The sequence below is a fragment of the Quercus robur genome, chromosome 2 (assembly GCF_932294415.1).
Source record: "Quercus robur chromosome 2, dhQueRobu3.1, whole genome shotgun sequence".
NCBI classification, from domain to species: domain Eukaryota; kingdom Viridiplantae; phylum Streptophyta; class Magnoliopsida; order Fagales; family Fagaceae; genus Quercus; species Quercus robur.
Window position 1 is genome coordinate 67,515,491 of NC_065535.1, and position 15,426 is coordinate 67,530,916.

Here is a 15,426-nt window from a genome sequence, read left to right on the forward strand (position 1 = left end):
AGCGAGGATGACATGTATCGTCCCGGTGGGGGGTCTTAAAGACACGTCCCTTCGAGGCTCTTGTGTCGCTTGGCCGGGATGGCCGCTCGATGGGTGCAGCAGGTGACGTAGCTTTCCTTCTCGGACCAATTGATCCAGGTGATTCCACAAATTCCTGCAATCCTCAGTAGTATGCCCGTGGTCCTGATGATATTGGCAATACAAGTTCTGATTACGATTGGCAGGGTTTCCAGCCATCTTTCCCGGCCATCTGAAATAGGGTTCATCCCTTACTTTCTCCAGTACTTGTTGTACCGGCTCTCTGAATACGGCATTCACTGTTTGCGGGTTGCTCTGCCCAGCCTGTCGCGGAAAATCTCTCCTCGGCTGACCAGGATTGTGACGTTCCGTCCTGAAATCATTTGCTTTAGGGGGGACAACCTTCTCCTTCCCCTTCCCTTGCAGCTGATCCTCCTCCACCCTTTTGTACTTGTCGATCCTATCCATTAGCTGTTGGACGTCAGTAACTGGCCTTCCGGTGAGGGATTTCCTCAAGCCATGCCAGGTAGGGAGGCCGCTTTTGAACGTGCTGATAGCAACGTTATCATGGTTGTCGTCTAAATCGTTATACACCTCCCAATACCTATCCGAGTATGCTTTCAGAGTTTCTCCTTCATGCATGGACAAGGACAGTAGCGAACTGAGCGGTCGAGGGACTCTGGTGTTTGTAATAAAACGGGAGCAAAAAGCTTGAGTGAGCTGCTTGTAGGAGCCTACGGAGTTTGTCCTCAGGCTGTTGAACCACCTCATTGCCATCGATCCCAAGCTGGATAGGAAGATCTTGCACATTAGGGCTTCGTTTTGCGAATAGATCGCCATTTTCTGGTTGAACTGACTCACGTGCTCTACCGGGTCTGTTCTGCCGGTATAGATGACGAATACCGGTTGGTTGAAGCGTCTTGGCAGCTTAGCCCCTTCGATTTTATTCGTGAAGGGTGACCTTGAGACCTGATCCAACGCCTTCTTCATGGCGTCGCTCCCTGAACCTTTGCTGGATGGGCTCTCATACTTCCGTACTGGGCGTGGTTCCTTTACGTAAGAAAAGGTCTCGCTTGGGGGGGTCCTTGACCTTCGTCTGTAACTCATGTCCTCCGCATTAGAAGACTCGCCTGAGTCAGAGGGAGATCGTCTTCGCTGTACACGTCGTAGCTTCCTTTTTAGGTCATCTATCTCTCGCTGCATGGCCTGGTGACTATTTCGCCTCTGAGACACGTGACTTCCTATCTCAGTGTGACTCTGACTCGTCCGGGTGGTATGCACACTCCCCTCACGATTCCCCCTGCCGTCTGGGTTGGTTGGGTTATTTTGCCTCTGGGACTCGGCGGGTCGTGTCCGCTGGGAGTTAGCTTGGTGAGGATCCTCCTGGTGTGGATCTAGTTCTTCCATGCTCGACCGTTGCACTAGCTGATGCCTTAGCTCTTCCCACAGACGGCGCCAATTGTAGTTGCACGATTTTCCTGGCCCAACTTATGTTGATTAGGCTTTGGCCCAAAGCGCAACCCACAATAAATATTTGTAGAGGATGGGTCAAAGAGCTTAGCCTCAGTGAACTTACTCGGACTAATGCATGGACAATATAGTTTGCAAAAAGAAAAACAAAAACACCGGAATTGATCTTTCTCAAGTCTGACTTTTATTTCTTTCTTTGTCCCTCATACAGTTTTTCCGTCCCCTTTTTTGAGGGACTCCACTACATTATATATCTCTCTCCTTTTCATCTCAACCTTACACCTGTTAATCATCCAAGCATCCACTTGAGCACCTGTCCCATCAGACGCCCTCATCAGACCCTTTGTGAGTTGCAGAGGCCAAGGCGGTACTGTTCAGGAGTCTTTTCCTCATTAATGCGGCCAAGAGGGTGGTTGGGGCGCAATTAATGTGGTGGTAGCCTTCCGTGAGATATTTTGGATTTAATTCATTTTATATGTTGGGAAGATGAGCTGAGATGGTTGGGGCAAGTTCCTCGTCTGGGCTTCGTGATGTCCGAGGAGGAGTTACTCCTCGGACAGGTTTCCTTGGCGCTATTGGGGTTGAATAGCGCGTTATATGAGGCTTTTCCTTGGACAGGACGCTCCTCGGACGGGCCTGAGTTCGGAATAGCCCATCATTTTTGGGCCGGGCCCCACAAGAAATATTAAATTTTTTTATTTTCCTATTTTTTAAATCTTTTTATACTATTTTCTATTCTCTTATTATTATTATTTTTTTTTACGCTTCAAACAAACGGACATAGGAAGATACTTCTCTCTTACTTTTTTCGGTGGACATTGCGTGTGGACGTGGGTTTCTGGTAAGAAACTGGACTGATAGTATCAGTCACTGATAGTAGATCTTTCCCAAGCCCACATGGGTTACAGTTACACAGGTGACTTTAGGCCCATTATGATCTCTTCTATATTACAGATTGTGCATGATTGCAGCAGATATCATTTTTTTTGGCACGTGCTTGCTTGCTTGCAATTCCTCAGCGGCTGATATTCTGCCACGTCATCAATCCATATCCAAGGCTTGCCCATCGGTCCCTGTGATATTTGCACTTTCTGACTACCCAAACCAAATAAAAACAACAAAGAAAACCCAAAAAAACATTCCTCTTTCTGCTTCATTTTCAATTCTTGCTGAAGAAAAAAAGGTAAAAAAAAAAATGAGAGCTTTCTCTGCATTCCACTCTGCCAAGCTCTCATGTCTCTCAAAAGTAGTAATTTTCACTACCACAACCACACCTACAATCACAAGGTACTTCTATTCCCATAACCCAGTTGCTTAGTTTTTAATTAGTTATTGCTTACTTCATTTTCTTCCTTAGTTTGTACTAATAGTTTATGTTTACTTCATACTTCCTTAGTTTTTAATTAGCAGTCAGTTCTTTGATGTTTTGTTTTAACTGTTATTACTAAGTGTTGTGAGTTTGTTAGGGAATTAAGGTTGTTGTTGTTGGACAAATTTGTGTTTTTGATTTTGTGAAAATTTGTTGACATGCTTTGGGAGAGAGTGATTATGTAATGTAGTGATGGTATTATTCACAGGAGGTGATGAAATGGAGGTTTTAACTTTTAAGTACTAAAAATATTGGCAATTTTGGAATAACCCAGTGAGAGGAAAACCAAAGGTGTTATGGTGCAAGAGATTCATGTGCGTTTGGATGAGCTTATTTTGCCTATCTTGAAAAGGTGATCCTTTGAAAAGCTGTACATACCTTTTTTGATGGGGAAAAAAAACCCGAGGCTGGTAGGGAATTGTGTAGTCATATTGTGGAGGAGAGAGGGAACTTATACAGGTATGGGAGGTCGAAATTGAAGCAGCCATAGTGAATGTGAGGGTTTTGTTGGATTGGAAGTAGTAGGCATAGTTCTAAAATTTTTTTAAGTAGTTACTAGGTGTTGGGATGATGGTGGCCAATTGTCATATGGGTGAGAGACTAAATGTTATCAGAGATTCTAGTAGTTGTAGTAGCTGAAGCTGCATCTCCCTTTTTTTTATGCATTTAGTTTGTCTTTTTTCTCTCCCTATGAGGTATGGTATGGAAGATTTGATTTGATTTTTTTTTTTTTATTATTATTCAGGACTCGGCTTTCTTTTCCTGCCAAACCCTTCTCTTGCCAAGCACAGTTCGGTAAGCAATTGATTTTTACATTTTCTTTCATGTGGTTTTTGCTTTGCTATTTAATTTTAATCTCCACATAAAATCCAAAACATTTTGACATTTTGCTTCTGTGATTCTCTCTTTTACAATGTTAACATCCTTTATATATTATACCAGCTGATTCAGAGATAGATGGTTCGTTCAGCTTGAAAGTGGTGTCTCCAACCCTGTTAGCAGCAGAAAGAGAAGAAGCTAAGGCTGTTTTGTCCTTGTTCTTTAAGAAACAAGGATTGAGCAATGCAGTTGCAACAAGAACCATAAACAAGTCAGACCATTTCATCGACCACCTGATCGCAAAGCTTCATTATATTTATAAATCTCGGTATCTAGTAGGTTCGATTCATCATATTAATGCTTCTCTATAGCCACAGTTCAATTTAGCATCTTTGATTCTAAAATGGACCCATGCTAATTGAATTCCCCTTGGCATGGCAGGACGTGAGCTTACAACTCTTGAGATCAGGGATGCTCTTATTCCTTACCTTGAGTCCCTTCTGGAAGAGCATGGGAACATTGTAGTAGATGTAGTGGAAAACTTTCCAAATCCACCTGTTAAAGAAAAAACAGTTGTGCCAGTTTCTCAGCCCAATCCAACCCTTGACTCCAAGAAGCTAAAGGCCATGTCTCGAGTGAGTGAGATAGACCCAGATGGCAAGCTCCGCCCTCACATTCTCTATCTCATAGAACTTGGCTTGGATCTTGAGAAGATCAGGGCAATTACACAAAGATTCCCAGCTTTTGCCTACTATAGTTTGGAGGGAAAAATCAAGCCAGTGGTTGAGTTTCTTCTTGATCTTGGTGTACCAAAATCAGATATTCCCACCATCCTCAACAAAAGGCCTCAATTGTGTGGAATAAGTCTCTCTGAAAACCTTATACCCACTATGACTTTCTTAGAGAATTTGGGTGTGGACAAGAAACAATGGGCGAAGGTGATATACCGCTTTCCAGCACTTCTCACTCATAGCAGGCAGAAGGTGAAGACCACTGTAGAATTCCTTTGTGAGATGGGCCTCTCTGCAGAGAGCATTGGTAAGGTTCTGACACGCAGCCCAAACATTATAAGCTACAGTGTGGAGGACAAGTTACGCCCAACAGCTGAGTACTTCCTTTCGTTGGGGGTTGATGTTGCTGTTCTTCTCTTTCGTTGTCCACAAACTTTTGGTCTTAGCATTGAGGCCAATTTGAAGCCTGTGACTGAATTTTTCTTGGAGAGGGGATACAGCATTGAGGAAATAGGGACCATGATTTCAAGATATGGAGCTCTATATACCTTTAGCTTGTCCGAGAATTTAATACCAAAATGGGAGTTCTTTTTGACCATGGATTATTCAAAATCAGAGCTGGTGAAATTTCCTCAATATTTTGGTTATAGTTTGGAGGAGAGGATTAAACCAAGGTATGCCCTCGTGAAGGAGTCTGGAGTTTCATTGCTGCTGAACCAGGTTCTGTCACTGTCATATAGTGACTTTGAAAAGGTCTTGGATAAGAAAGTGAAGAAAATGCTCTCCAACAAGGATAAGAGTGGCAGCAGTGACCTTCGATCAGACAATGTACATTGAGACGTGTGCAGATATAACAGTATACGATACCCAATTTGAAGGATCATCGTGGGCGTGCAGTTATAGAAACAAGTATGATGCTTTTAAGTGGGCATTACAGTTGGTGTGTCTTGGTGTTTGAAAATTTGGATCATGTAAACGTATTTACTACTGAATTTGGAAACTCTAGGCATTTTTGTGCTGTTATGAGATTTAATCAAGTTTCGGAGTACATTTTGGCACATAATGCTACATGCAGAAGGAATGAAGACGCAGCTATCATCCCTGGTCAGCTCCTTCTTCCCAAGGATTACCTGCTTTATGGTCCTGTATATGGACAAGGTTTTCTCTTTTGCATTACTCGATGGTGGGGCATCAAGGACTTAAATGGAGGCAGAATGATTGTTATTGAAATGAATCTGTTCTCATTTGCATAGCATAAAGTATTCCATTGCTGATTCATTGCATTTGAAATTTAGAAGTAACTAGTACCAACATTTTGTTATGTTTTTCATTTTACTTCCATTTTTCCATTTTGCCTTGTATACTCTTCCAGAGATGTAGCCTGGTTCAGCATTATCTATTCGTTATTATTGATAAAATGGCCTTTTTGACCGAATGCCTTATTGTCTTCATTTTGTAATAATACCATGATTCATTGACGATGTAACGATTCGGATGTTTTCGTATAACCATTTTTCTATTCTATTAAAGATACTATTTTTTTCCTTAAAAAAAAAAAAAAAATAATAAGGATACTATTTTTTTGGGCTAATAGCTAGTCTTGCTCACAACATAGCTTTGTGTGCCTCTCTAGTAATGCCTGGGGCCTAAAGCCATTTCCTCTCTCTGTTTTCTTCGGAAATGGTATTTTTTTTTTTTTAAATGGTATGTAAGGCATTAAATGATAGGTTTGGCAAATGGGTCAAGCTAATTGATGTGCAGGTCATATCAAGTTCAGATCAGAAGCGGGTCATCCATAGCGGTAGGGGTGGCAATTCGTGTTCGTGGATCGGGTTTGTGTCGTGTCAAGCTATGAGTATTCAGTTATATGGGTTGACTCAAACCCAACTTGTTTAGTAAACGTGTCAGAAATTTTCAACCCGAACACGACCTGTTTATTAAACAGGTCAAACCAACCCGACACGTTTAACTCGTTTAATTAACAAGTCATGTAGAGGTCAATACAAATGATCCATTTAATAATTTATTTGATGAATAGGTCATACCAAACCTATATAATTATTCTCAATTCTCATATATCTAAAATTAAAATACAATTTTAATTATAAATATAGTAATAAACATATAAAAACAACCATTAATTAAGCAATAATATCAAAATAATTAATAATTTTATAAACTAAATGGGTCAAACGGGTCAGACGGGTTTGCATGTTGAACACGAACACGATCCGTTTATTAAACGGGTTAGTCGTATCAACCTGAATATGACTCGAACCCATTTAGCCTCAACCCATAACCTGTTTATAAACGGGTCAATCGTGTCGGGTTCGTGACTCGTGTCAAATTTTGCCACCCCTACTTAGCGGATTATTAGCAAGTTGGGTCAATCATATTATTGGATCACCAGTATTTTTTCACATACAAGAAAAAAAAATTTTGAAAATTAGGCAGGGCAAATACTGCCTGTTCTTTTAATCCATGTAAAAAAAAAAAAAAAATTACCTAAGTCGGGTCAAGTATTTTTCTTCAAAGTTTGAGTTAGGTTATTGAGTGCAGGTTCAATTTTGCCAAGTCTAGCAAACGAGGCGAGTCAATTCTAATATTGTTTTATTTAATTTCATGTCTAACATAAGTTGAGTTCTAGCTCATATTACCTTGGTTCAATTTCTAATGACTCAGGCCAAGTATTTTTCTTCAAGTGTGATTAAGTTATTGAGTGTGGGTGCAATTTGCCAAGTCTAGTAAACAAGGTGAGTCAATTCTAATATTGTTTTATTTAATTTCAAGTCTATAACATAAGTTGAGTGTGCTCATTTTACATTGGTTCAATTTCTAATGAAGAAGCTTGAACTTTATTCACGTACTACTTGATTAATATATTCATTTTCATATATAGTAAAAGCATCATGATTATTTTTTTTTTTTTAACTTTTCACAAGTCTATATAATTTATAGTTAAATTACAATTGAAATTATATTTATTTGAATTAATTAAATTGAACGATTTTTGTTTATGGACTCATAAAAATGAATTCACTAACCTTATATTGTTAAAATTTATATACAAAATTTTTACTATAAAATGAACTATTTATATTATTAATAATTTGATTTATTATAAACTTAATAAAAAAATTTACAATTTAATCTCAAGTCTATTTAAGTATATTTTTATATACATATACATACAATCATGTAATATTATATATATTTAAATCAAATTTTATACTTATACATGCATTTGTGAATATAATATTATGCTTAAATTTGACTCAAATTTTTTTTTTTTTTTACTTTCTAATTAGTTTAACATGAATTTGAACTTTGACCTTATTTGTTAAAAAAATTATCATTAACTTTTTTTTTTTTTTTTTCCTTTTCTTGGAATCAAATTCAAACCATTCATGACAGCCCAATTTGAAAGGTAAACCATGAAGTCATGAACAGTTTGAGATCAGATAATTGCATTTGATGAAGTTGGAGAAATAATTTTTAATCTTAACTATTAAATTAAAAAAATTAAAAAAAAAAATGTTTTACCTATGTACCATGAATATAGAACATTGATCTTTGCGACTTTGTCACATCAAAAAAAAGAAAAAGAAAAGTAACACTGATCTTCGTGATCTCTTTGATTGACGTTTGTCTTTTTGATGGAAATTCTGGATTATTCTTATCCTTGTTTAGCTTTAGAGAGGAGTGACACGTACTACAATTTAACAGCTTGATAGAGATAAAAATGGCAACTTTACTGTTGCTGTTTGTGTAGTAGTGTGTACACCTCAATTACACCAACGACATTAATCATTATTCAACAATATCGATTTCTGAGTTGCTGTTTTAATGTCGGTTAATCAAAACAAATTTTATCCCTTTAGTGTATGTTTGGATAGCACGTCTCACGTCTGCGTCCGCGTTTTCTTTTTCTTTTTTTTTTCTTTTTTCAGCCGCATATTGTTGACTTTTCAGCCATGAACAGTGACTTATATACTGTTCATGGGTCCCACAAACTCTACTTTTTATCAACTTTTTCATTAAAAATGGGTCCCACGGTACTATTTACACATTTAAAAATTATTTTACTACAGTGTTTTCAGTTTTCAGTTTTCAGTTTCAGCAAAATAAGTTCTATCCAAACAGACACTATGGGATACTTTCGTCTATAGTTAAGTTACAAAATCACCCCTCAAAGTTTCTCAAAAAAAAATCACCCCTCAAAAACCTTTAATTTAAACCCTTTTCGAAAAGGAATAAAAAAGGTTTGTTGGAAAATAGTCAAAATACAAAGTCATGTAGTTCTATAAGTCTATAACTATTCCATTCCCTTTTTTTTTTTTTTTTTTAAAGAAATAAATACACACAATAGAGAGGAAAATAGGTCATAACACAAAGACACACCATTATCAATTCTTGATATTCTATTTTATACTTCATTGACTAGAGTGTATTGTCAAAAGTCTTATAGCATGACTGACTTTTGTTAATATTTTTAGTGATAATATCCATGATTTAAATCCCTTGTCTCACATTATAATCATTGAATTATTAAAAAAAAAAAAAAAAATAAAATAAAATAAAAACTAGGGTGTTTACTTTGTAAAGAAAGAAACTAATGTATGACTAATTGCAATTGGTAGAATATAAAAGGAAATGCTAACGATAGGACATAAGATTTTCATTTAAGTAAATCCATTAAATTTAAAAAAAATAAAATTTTGAATAAAATATATTTTCCCCTCCTTATTCACTCTTATACCATATATAGCTTATTTATCAAAGTATATTTAAGACATATTTTCTTTAAAAATATAAAAAATGATTAATGCATCATTTTTTTTTTCCATCTTATTTCTCTTATTCCATATGTATCTTATTAAATCAAAGTGTATTTAAAATATATTTTCTTAAAAAATATATAAATGATTAATGCATCATTTTTTTTTTCCATCTTAGTACTCTTATTCCATATGTAGCTTATTAAACCAAAATATATATTTCTAAAAAAAAAACCAAAATATATTTTAGATATATTTTCCTATAAATAAATAAGTAAAGTATATCATTTACATTGAACATCCATTAACATTGCAATTCAAATATTACTATCCTACAATTTATAATGTTATTTTCTATGCCAAAAATAATACCCAAGATACTGTTAACCATAATTTGTTTTATTTTTTGATAATTATGTAATGAGAAACTCTGTTTGTGTTCTTTTCTTGTATGATACAAGGATCTAATAGTTAGATAGTGATGTTAAAGTAGTACTAGAAATAGCTATGTGTGATTGAAGTAATATTTTTTTTAGTAGTGCCATAGGCTCATAGCTACTACAAGTTTTACTACACTGAGTTTATAAAAAAAAAAAAAATTTAGAGAAGAGTTTATAAATTACTGTGTTACTAATCATGAAAAGGAAATTCAATTATTCATCTTATAGTTGAAACCCACCAATCACACATTAATTCCCACACCAGTTTGTAAATTTTATGTAGAAAAACTTGTAGTACTTTACATTTTTTTATCATTTTACATGGACCCATTACTTTCACTACTATATTACATATCAATTACATCATAACACCTCAACAACAGTACAAAAAAGTGATGAAAATTTAAGTCACTAGACATGTTGATGATATTAAGGCTTTGTTTGGGAGTTTATAAAGGAAGGAAATTGAATGGAATGGAACGATCATAAAGGAATGGAAATGAATGGAATGTATTTAAGTAAGGGAAATGAATGGAATAAAATTAAGTAACCTTGTTTGGATGTTTTAAAATAAAGGAATTGAAATGAATGGAATGTAAGTAACTTTATTTGGGAGTAACATAGAGGGAAAGAAATTGAATCATTTTATAACAATAATACTATTAGACTCCTATTTTCAAATAAAGAGTTGAATATATAGGGATATTTTGGAAGTTTTAGTAAAAAATTCATTAAATCTAATTTCATTCCCTTTAATTCCTCCTAATTTTGGAGGGGAACGGAAATTTGAGATTTTAAGAAAATAGAGAGGAATAAGTGTTCCCTCCTACTAATTCCATTCCCTTCATTAAAACTTCCAAACAAGGGAATGGAAGAATATCTTAAAATTATTATTTTCATTCCATTCTATTCCCTCCTCCTAAACTAGAGCTAATTGTGCAAAGGTGGACGTATGTCTAAGTGTCTTCATGATGTGACAAGCACCATGATAGTTTAAAGAAATTGTTATGAAAATGTAGTAGATGTAGTATTTCTCAAACTCTTAATGAAAGGCAACGTCTTAGCACAAATTTCAAGATATTCTACTTGCTATCGATGAATGTGGGGTAGCGGTTACACAACCTTCACGAAAAGGAATTCATGAGAACGACTCAAAGAAGAAGATAAAATATGTAGGTGAAGAGTACTAGTGGAGGCAGTAAAGAGGTTACAAAATATATAGAACTTGAATCTTGAGTGATGTATATGGAGTTGTGGTTGGTCATTTTGGATCTCACTTTGTTCCATCCAACTTTGCCTACTTGGTGGGGGTAATAATTTCAAATTTATAGGCAATATTAAAGAGAAATGGAAAATCTTACGGTTGAATAATTTGACATGTATTATCAGATCTAAAGGGATGTGAGTCACTTGACAAAATACTAAGGCCTCGTTTGGTTGTGATGATTTTGGGGGGAAAAGGAGATGGAGAGAAGAAAATTAGATGGATTTGAATAGTTGAAGTGTTTAGTTGGGGTGACTTTGGTGGGGCCAGGCCCACCATTGGGGAGGGGGGGGGGGGTTTCTTCCCAAATTGGGGAGAAAATGGACTTAGATGGGTAATTATCCATCTCCCCCTCTCATCCCCCATCGTTGGTTTTTTTTTTTTTTTTTTTTCAACGTTAAACATTATGTTTTTTTTCCCCTTATAAACTATTAATTATTTTTATGTAATAGGAGCATGATCATAAATTTATACGAACACCATTTTCTATCCTTTTTTTTTTTTAAACCAAACAAAAAGGTTTTTATCCTTCTATAAAGAAAAAAAAAATTCTTGTATTTTTGAAAAAAAAAACATGTTTGTTTAGTTGAAATTTAAAGAAAAAAAGTTTTTTGAAGAAAAAAATAGAAAATACTAACATATGTTGTTACTAGGATTTGAATTCTAATGCTAACTCATTAAATGTGACATATTCATTAAAATAAATGCGTGTTTTCATTGACTTTTGAAAATTAGAAACTGAAAACAGCTTAGTAACATATGTTGTTAGTAGGATTTGAACTCTAATGCTAACTCATTAAATGTGACATATTCATTAAATTAAATGCATGTTTTCATTGACTTTTGAAAATTAGAAACTGAAAACAACTTTTTGCATGATTTCAGTTTCCTTCACAAATTGAGTTTTGAAAACAGTTTTTGTTTTCTGTCTATTTTGGGTTGCCAAACAAATTTTTTAGTATAAAAAATAGAAAATTGTTTTTGAAAACAGAAAATAAGAGGAAAAAATAGTTACCAAACATACCTTAAATATTTTTTGAGTAAGACTTAGGTGTTATTCCTTAGGTTCTCTTTTTAAGATTCTGCCATGTGGATTTTTTCTCATAGGATGGAAGTGTATTTTTTAGTTAAGTAGTCATATGGCTGAATTTTAAGAAGAAAACTTAAGAAACAACATCTAAGGTACTGTACCTAAATTTTGTCCATATTTTTTTTATCCTTTACCATTTTCTATCCCTCCACTTTTCATTCCCCCAACCAAATGAAGCCATCCTCATATCGCAATGTCATAATCAAGGCCTAAATACATTGATAATCGCACTTGGGACGTAGCCTTTACCTCTATCCCAATAAACCAAAATTCTCATGGTGTTCCCAAGTCTTGAAATTGGGCCTCTAGGTACAAGTAATCCCAGTTAAAGATCAAATTGACAAAATAAACTTATGTTATGGGAACAATACTATGGCATTGATACCATTGGTCGCCTTTGTCCAACCCAAATGTCTCATTTAGGAGAAAAATTTCATCCGATTCAAGGATGTTTATTAGATATTTCTATGAGACCAGTGTAGGCAAGGATTTTAAAGGCAACTCTGATAATGAGGGCCGTTATGGATCCAATTTTTTTGTTGGTTGTTTTGAGGGAATCAATGCTTTGAATTTAATAAATTGACTTTTTTTAAAAATTTTTTTTACAAGATAGAATTTCTATTCTAGCATAATCTAAGGGTATATGTGTGTGAAGCTCCCTCTTGGAGACTTGAACCCCGGCACTTGCCTCCCACACCTCACAAGTATTTATATTTGTGGAGTGACCACCGCACCAAGGGTGCGCGGTGGTAATAAATGGACCATTTCAAAAAAGTTTAGACTCTCACATTAAATTAGTTCACAATTTGTTACTTATAAATACATGACAAATCTTTATTCATTGTCGAACATTTAAATTTATATAAGACAAAAGATAAATACTAACTTCCTATAATTTATCAATGAAACTAATTTTAATCCAAACTAATCTAACTAATCATATTCCAGGTTAATTTATTTGAATAAATAAAACATATTTCCATCATTATTTATTCAATAATGTCTTTATTATTAGTTAGGTGACCCAAGTGGTAGGTAGGCAGTGGGTTTCAGTTAGCTTAACTGGTAAAGACTTTGATAATTGAATAAGAAATTTGAGATTCAATTTCCGGCTATACCAAAAACCGATTGGTGTCTTGATTTGATAATAAAGAGTTATAATCAGAAGCGGTTTTTGGTGTAGTTGGGAATTGAACCTCAAATCTCAAGCTAAGCTTATAAACCCCTCAACACTTTGTCTAACACTAAAATGTTCTCCAACTTTATAAATCTCAAGCTATGATTAAAAGATGTTAACAGTGCTCTTAGGGCAATTAATAATAAGCCATTTTAGGAAAATTTTGACATTACTTTTATAGAAATATATAAAAAGCCATCAAAACAATTACTTACTTTTTTCTTTTCCATAAGAAAGTTTCTAAAAATATTTTTTAAACTAATATATATATTTTTTATAACAAGTGATGTGGTCCATCATTCCAATAAAAGACTTACATCTGTTTAAAATTGTGAAGTTTTAAATAAAAATTGAATACTGACTCAACAATTTTAAATAAGTGGGAGTCTTTTATTTAGATTAATGGACAAGTGACGTGGCCCACCATGAGAACTGTATAATTTCTCTTCCTTAAGACTACTATATTTTATGATCAGTACTAAGAGCACTTCTGCTCCCAAAAAAAAAAAATTGTAGGAAGAGAGTACCTAACTTCTTAGTATGTACTAAGGAATTAACAGATAAATATTAGTATTATTATTATTATTATTATATAATAATGTTACTGGTAAAAAAGTAGAACACCTGACCAGGTATTCAAGAATTGATCTTCTCAAAAAAAAAAAAAAAAATTGCAATAGTCAAAAAATCCAAATTTCAAATTGATTTTATACCCAATAATATACCTTCCATAAAAAAATAAAAATAAAAATAAAATACCAATATTTCCTTTTTTGCTTTTTTATTCATTTCCCAAAAAGCCATGAATATAATATTACTCAGAAAATAAAACCCCAACACCATGAAGTTCCCTCGGGTAATTTTCCATATTCATTTTGTTCGTCCGAGTCTTGCTTGGCACTCTAGTCTCTAGTCGACCGTTTCTTCAGCTTTGTTTTAGAACCCCTTATCACACACACAGTGACACAGTTACCAGCACCACTTTGAAAAGGTCTTGGATAAGAAAGTGAAGAAAATGCTCTCCAACAAGGATAAGAGTGGCAGCAGTGATGACCTTCGATCAGACAATGTACATTGAGACGTGTGCAGATATAAACAGTATACGATGCCCAATTTGAAGGATCATCATGGGCGTGCAGTTATAGAAACAAGTATGATGCTTTTAAGTGGGCATTACAGTTGGTGTATCTTGGTGTTGGAAAATTTGGATCATGTAAACGTATTTACCACTGAATTTGGAAACTCTAGACATTTTTGTGCTGTTATGAGATTTAATCAAGTTTCGGAGTACATTTTGGCACATAATGCTACATGCAGAAGGAATGAAGACGCAGCTATCATCCCTGGTCAGCTCCTTCTTCCCAAGGATTACCTGCTTTATGGTCCTGTATATGGACAAGGTTTTCTCTTTTGCATTACTCGATGGTGGGGCATCAAGGACTTAAATGGAGGCAGAATGATTGTTATTGAAATGAATCTGTTCTCATTTGCATAGCATAAAGTATTCCATTGCTGATTCATTGCATTTGAAATTTTGAAGTAACTAGTACCAACATTTTGTTATGTTTTTCATTTTACTTCCATTTTTCCATTTTGCCTTGTATACTCTTCCAGACATGTGGCCTGGTTCTGCATTATCTATTCGTTATTATTGATAAAATGGCCTTTTTGGCCAAATGCCTTATTATCTTCATTTTGTAATAATACCATGATTCATTGACGATGTAACGATTCGGATGTTTTCGTATAACCATTTTTCTATTCTATTAAAGATACTATTTTTTTGGGCTAATAGCTAGTCTTGCTCACAACTTAGCTTTGTGTGCCTCTCTAGTAATGCCTGGGGCCTAAAGCCATTTCCTCTCTCTGTTACCTTCGGAAATGGATTTTTTTTTTTTTTTTTTTTGAGGAGGGAAATGGTATGTTACGCATTAAATGATAGGTTTGGCAAATGGGTCAAGTTAATTGATGTGCAGGTCATATCAAGTTCAGATCAGAAGCGGGTCATCCGTAGCAGATTATTAGCAGGTTGGGTCAATCATGTTACTGGATCACCCGTATTTTTTCACATACAAGAAAAAAAAAAATTGAAAATTAGGTGGGGCAGATACTGCCTGTTCTTTTAATCCCAGTTTAAAAAATTAAAAAAAAAAAAATTTACCTAAGTCGGGTCAAGTATTTTTCTTCAAAGTTTGAGTTAGGTTATTGAGTGCAGATTCAATTTTGCTAAGTCTAGCCAACGAGGCGAGTCAATTCTAATATTGTTTTAT

General features: G+C 34.8%; 1 protein-coding gene across 2 annotated transcripts; it reads left to right on the plus strand.

Moving 5' to 3' along the window:
- The first annotated feature begins 2,582 nt into the window (after positions 1 to 2,582).
- LOC126714656 (transcription termination factor MTERF5, chloroplastic) lies at positions 2,583 to 14,849 on the plus strand. 2 transcript variants are annotated; one of them, XM_050414894.1, is made up of 5 exons: positions 2,583 to 2,775; positions 3,603 to 3,652; positions 3,800 to 4,015; positions 4,118 to 5,160; positions 14,148 to 14,849. In XM_050414894.1, the coding sequence occupies exons 1-5, from the start codon at positions 2,684 to 2,686 to the stop codon at positions 14,232 to 14,234; spliced, it is 1,488 nt and encodes a 495-aa protein (XP_050270851.1). In that variant the 5' UTR covers positions 2,583 to 2,683; the 3' UTR covers positions 14,235 to 14,849. The 2 variants fall into 2 exon arrangements, with proteins under 2 accessions (XP_050270851.1, XP_050270852.1); XM_050414895.1 differs by lacking the exon at positions 14,148 to 14,849 and having other exon boundaries at positions 2,584 to 2,775; positions 4,118 to 5,894.
- The last annotated feature ends 577 nt before the right edge of the window (positions 14,850 to 15,426 follow it).